This window comes from Anneissia japonica, unplaced genomic scaffold, assembly GCF_011630105.1.
Source record: "Anneissia japonica isolate Jap-2015-1 unplaced genomic scaffold, ASM1163010v1 scaffold670_len1213532_cov191, whole genome shotgun sequence".
Taxonomy (NCBI): Eukaryota; Metazoa; Echinodermata; class Crinoidea; order Comatulida; family Comatulidae; genus Anneissia; species Anneissia japonica.
Window position 1 is genome coordinate 836324 of NW_022693499.1, and position 6064 is coordinate 842387.

A 6064-nucleotide genomic window follows, 5' to 3' on the forward strand; every position below is an offset into this window, starting at 1 on the left:
TGTATGTCCTCTATGAGGTTCTGTTCTTATTTTTTACTGAGCCGATCTCAATCAGACTTACACCAGATATACACAACTACCTTTACATAATATTTGGAAATGAAAGTAAAAATAAAATCAATAAAGTAAACACAAAGGTAAAACCAAAACAAATTGACTGTTCTTCCTGGTTTAACAATGTTAATGTTAAAAAAAAATCTTAGCAAGAACTGTAACAAACAATTAGCCATTGAAGGTGCACATCGTTAAACAGGGTTTTAGCAAAGATTCCAGTTTGTGCCTGCATTTTGAACAGCACTAAAAATATAAAGAATGGGTTTATCTTGAAATAAATTCATCTGGTTTCAGAAGTATTTTTTTATTTTTCTTTTTTGTTTAACCACTGTAATAACATGTAAATACCTACATAGTTGTAAAAATGTATTACTGTAGGCCATATTAAATGTTTGTGGTACACTATGTAGATCATCTGAAAAGAACTGTTGTTTTTGTTGAGAATGTCTCAAGAGCTTTGACTGAGTTACTTCAATCGTCATCAGGAGAACAATGAAATTGTATCAAAATAATAGAAATGTATTTTCATAAGCACAACTGTCATTATGCTTACTTACCAATCGGCACGTCAAACCGATAACAACAATCGGTGTCTGGGCTGACTGACAGATGTCAAATAGATTATAAAGCAATGTTTGATTGCGATGATGGGCAAACAGATCAAATTCGTCTAAGATAAACAACACCGGTTTGCTTTCTTTACTGCCTGTAAGATGATAACCACACACATTATAAATAAAAAAAATGTAATATTATTGGGGTTTGAGAGCCTGGGCTCTTGTTTGTGATGTTATCTCTTACACCCTAGGAAAATGAAATGAGTAATTGGTGGATGTGCATATAAATTGAAGTTTCCACTTTATTTGATTAATAAATGGTGGAAACAATTTTAAAAAGTACATCTCTTCTTCTTCCTAGATTGAGGGCAAACTTCATATTGGAAGGCGTCGGCCTAAGACGGATGTGGACCACTCGTTCTAACAACTTATTTATCCCCTAATGGTCCCGTTGTGTCACGCGCAGCCAAGAAGACGCCCACCTAGTCCACAATGACGGGCTGTGAGATGGACCAGTACACTGGTGTAACCACCTACTTGTCTATGAAGATGTACTGGGTTCTTTATAATGCATAAGAGCCAATTGTCCACCTCCAGAGCCTTAGGCGAGCAAAAGCCGTTTGAATCAGCGCAGATATTATTGTTGTAGGTTGCAGCGCCCATGCCTTAACCGCTCCGCCATTCAACTCAACACATTATGATTCGAACCCAATGGTTATTCGACGATACGATATACCTCACAGCTAGTATAAAATTAATCAATAAAAGTTACTTTACCTGTTTTTAGGGCTTCTAATAAAAAGGCAAGGTTCTCAGCAAATGATCCCTGTACACACATACAAAAGAAAAGAAAAATTGCGTTTGTGACCATCATTTAAGCACCGCCCACTTGCCAATGCTCGCATTATTGTGTTTCTATTAGTTGCACTTTTCACTAGAAACGCGTTCAGAAGGAATTTAACCGTTTATAAAAAACGTGTTTTTGACGTTATTCAGCAGAAACATGCCCACTGATGCTTGTTTTGGGATGCCAAGTCTCATATATGAGTATAATGTGACATCATCATTATGCCCATATATGGGAAATCACAGATTGTCACATAAACTTGACAGTGTGGACAAAGCTAAAGTGTCATTATGATACTCAAAATTTTTTTGGAATAAAACATTTGATTCTAAGTGTAGACTTGATGTTCAATTGGATATGTCAATATTTTCAAGAATATTTTTTAAGTAGAAATGCCCATCACCAGACAACGCAGTCCCTCAAATTATTATTCCTGAGATTAGAATATCTTTACCATTCCTGAGATTAGAATATCTTCCATATGGTATTATAAAATAAAGGTGGTAAACAACTTACAGATCCAAGGTATTAAAGCCCTGTCCAGACTATCAAATTTTATTTGAAAAACACATGTTACATGCCTAAATATGGTCATGATGACATCACACCATGACCATATATAGGGAATCATGACTATATATGGGCATACAACAGTTTTTGTCAAAGAAAATTTGACAGTAAACAGAGCTTCAAGACATTGACTTACAAATACTTTATCTCCGACTACATTGTCAAGATTCAGTTGCCTTGTGATTTCTTTCAATGCAATCCTGTCATCAGTCTGTAGCAACCCATTTAGATGCACCTCTAACAAATTCTTAGTGATGTCCATGTTGTTCTCATGCAACTCTTTCAGAACATCCTTCATCAGCTGCAAGTACAAAATATCAAAATTACTGTACTGGTTAATAACAGTAAAAGAAAATACAGCATTCAACAATCAAATAAACTGGTCACACTTTTATTCTTGTTCTGTTTATTGCCGAAAACAACACAAACAGTACAAAAACAACCGAGGGATTTGGCAGGAAACAAAAAGCGACCCTAATCGCTGTAACAAAAACTATAGTATTTCCCACTCACCTAGTTTCACATTAGAAATATTAAAAAATTGATTAAAATAAACTTTACATAGAGCATATTAAAATGTCACATAAAAAATTAAACACATAAAAAAATCATCAAAAACAATTAATACATTAATAAAATTATATATAAATATATTTAAAACAAAAGCACAGTAGAGTGTTGAACTGTATGGGATAACTAAAAATAGTAAAATGTAATGCACATAATTTCATTTGCATTTGTATTATTAATAAAAACAAAAACAATTATTATCATTAGTTATAAATTACTAATAACAAAATTAAACTACAATAATCCACAATCACTCTCCAGTATAATGTTATTGCTATTTGAGTTATAATTTATATCATTTATGTCACTATCTATGAATATATTAAGTTCTGTAGTATAAATGTTTGTCTTACCATTGATTTACCAGCACCTCTGGGACCAATTAGTAATGCTGAGTTACTTTCACCCAGGTTGGCACATCGTTTTAGAATTTCCAATAAATGTCTAAAAAACAAATAATAATTCCAAATTCTAATAATACAGGATACGGTAATGCTTTTTTCTTTTTTTCTAAAAAGAGTTACTTGTCACTTGAGGAATGGTATGGATCATAAATGTTATATATTGGTGTTTTACTGGCTATTATATACCTACCTTATAAACATAATTTTTGAAAATATTTAAATATTCAAGCAACATTTATTAGGCAGTCATGGAACATTAATTGGTCTTTAAGTGGTTGGAAATTCACATACTTTTTTTGTTCTTTGAATGATTCCACATTTTCTGGTAACTGATTGTTGCACAATTTTCCTCGAATGGTTTCCTGAAGCAAGTCAAAATTATTTGTCACATCTTGTTTGATTCTTGTTGTGCTTCTATCCAGCTTTGGTGTCTTTGGTGATAGAACTGGCGAGCATTTGTTCTGCGTTGCATCAGATGCTGCAGCCAATTCTGCCTTTTGTCTGGTTCCACGCTTCCTAGCTGGAGTCTTTGGCATGTCTCTGTATGTGCTTCCTTCTTTTATTTGAACACTATTTTGTATATTAAGTTGAACAAATTAAGTTAAACAAATTAAGTGACATTACAGTATCTGGCATTTGGACTACATTTTGGGAGAGATCTAGGCCAGTTGTTCTAGCCTCTTATAACAATTTTACTCAACACTCAATTTCATTGACTTAGTGAGTAGCATTCCACCATTCTGCAGTGTAACAAGGCTCACTTACTACTGAATGTCAGTGAAGATTACAGTAAGGTTAGCGGCAGGGGTTGCCACTGCATTGGGTATTAATATTATAGTTATACCTCTAATCTATTATGAAACAAAGCCACAAACTGAAATCAGACAATTATAAAAGTTTTCACATTCATCTGTTAGGTTTGAGAGTTAATCAGCATAATTTTTGAGACACAGGGTTCAAAGAAATACTGCAGATGAATGTTTAATCGCTATACAGTGCAAGCAACAGGAGTCAACAACAATATTTACATGGCTAGAGAAATGATAAAGTGCACTCTCCCAATACCGACCCCCCCACCCCACACCACCTCGGGACTGGTTACGATATTCGGATTTCCAGAAAGTTTGGTTAGTGTAACGTATCTATTGAAACCTTACTAAACAAGCTTGTTGTAGGTCAGCTAGGGCCTAGTTGCTGTAATAAACATAGGGGCATAGGCCTAGCTAGCAAGAGTCCATGAGTTCAGTATGACTAGCCTACGAAAAGTTAACATAGGCCTACATACAGTACACAGTGTTACGTGATGGCCCGTTTGGCCGCCCATAGTTGTGAGGTCACATTCCTCGTACGTTGAGGTACGCTGTTGTTGTTCAATAAAGATGATGGCTGAACAATGAGCTTGTGTGTAGCCTGACTGTATTGTTTACATATGAGTGTCTCCATCACGATACACAGAGTAGCTGTTGTTTTGCTGTACTGTACAGCAAATTTAATTACCAATAAAATGAATGCTTTTATATTGTTTTTACGTGCATTTTCGGTCTGATATTTTTCCCTTAAACCCAACACATTCTTTGTAGTCACAATGCCACTTGCTGGTCGGTTGTTGTAAACAACATCAGACATCATCATGTCGCGCCTCCTGCCAGCTTATTGGTTAATTCTTTTTGTGGGGTCATGTGCAAACATGCGCTTGGCTGTGATGACGTCAGATCGCCAAAAGTTACATTGCGTGACAGCTTGCTGATAGAACGAATTCAGTGTATTGCCTATATTTATAAATCAAATCTAAATAAATCTAACAAATTTAAATTCTATTCTCTACAAATTACCTCCGTAATTAAATTAGCAACATGTTTCTGAAAAGTGTTTTGTTTGAAGAATAAGTGAAGCTATGCATTTGCAAACACTGATGAATCTAATGACATCCAAATCCGAATAAACGTCTACTAAAAAAGAGTCAGCCATCGTAGAAACTTGCTTTGAGTTCTGTCTTCATTCAGGTTGATTCCAATCGATATTTAAGGAGTGATAATGCACTTTATTAAACAATGGAAGGCCTCATTTTCATTTGATCTAATCATTTAACTTTAACGTTTATTGGTGTGTCGTTTTAAATCAATAGATAATCTCTGGCAGTACGCTATTGGGACTGAGAAAGCAGTACGAACAGTTCATTCATAGGGTGTTGTGCTAGGCCTACATTAGTTGTTAATTCCTAGACAGCAACATGTTTATTGTGCTAAATTGTTGTTTATTAACTGTTTTTTGGGTTTGTAGAAGTTCGTACATTGTACACAGTAAAGTATAATGACCCACGATATTGGTATAAAGACGTTTTTCATCCTAGGCCTTGCATCTTTTACATTGATAAATAGTTGCCATGGTCAGCAAAAATTGCGTCGGCATTTCGAGGGCTGTCACGAAGGTGAGTTATTTTGAAATCTAAAGCAAGTTATTTTTCATACCCCTTGATAGCAGATTAGGTGCACGATGATGCGCGACCGCGATCGCTCGCCTTACATTTGTAGAAGGCACTTTATTTAGGTTGCCTCTCTCCACCCAGGAGTACAAGTGTGTACCTGGTAGGTTCCAACACAACTGCGCTGATTACTAGCCGCAATATTATGGAATAATAATATAATTTAACTTAATAATTTAATTTGGTGTTCAATGTGTTCCATATGTGTTTGATCCAATGACTGGGGTAGTAATGTGAAGCGCTTATTTAGAGGCTTTGTAAAGGCATTAAGCGCTATATAAGAACGACATATTATTATTTTGATTATTATTTAAATGACAAGGTCTGGTAGGCCAACGTGTGTAAATCAGGAAAAAATTTTAAATTTAAATATTCAACCAAATTTTATCATCTAAACTGTAGATTACTCACACCAAATCAATGTGTTCTTCCATTGAAATAATGTGAAACTATATTTTAAGTCAATTTGAGGATATAATTTTTTGTGTGCTCCTCCTAGCTAGATACAAAACCGATAGAGGGCGCCAGGCCCGTAGCCAGGTCATTTCAAGGGGGGTTCTCTGGGCGTGGGGTCCAGGGG

The 6064-nt window shown here is 35.2% G+C and overlaps 1 protein-coding gene across 2 annotated transcripts in view; it reads right to left on the reverse strand.

Annotated features, from left to right (window-relative positions):
* LOC117100763 (origin recognition complex subunit 4-like) overlaps positions 1-6064 on the reverse strand; it is a 23535-nt gene that overhangs the window by 14673 nt on the left and 2798 nt on the right. Inside the window, exons 1-6 of one of the 2 annotated variants that reach the window (XM_033240573.1) lie at positions 4536-5640; positions 3294-3572; positions 2952-3042; positions 2165-2329; positions 1389-1437; positions 612-760 (exon numbers count right to left, since the gene is read on the reverse strand). In XM_033240573.1, the coding sequence (XP_033096464.1) occupies positions 612-760; positions 1389-1437; positions 2165-2329; positions 2952-3042; positions 3294-3538 (699 nt within the window). In that variant the 5' untranslated portion in view covers positions 3539-3572; positions 4536-5640. Of the gene's footprint in view, positions 1-611; positions 761-1388; positions 1438-2164; positions 2330-2951; positions 3043-3293; positions 3573-4535; positions 5641-6064 lie in introns of those variants that run through there. The other variant, XM_033240572.1, reaches the window with a different exon arrangement.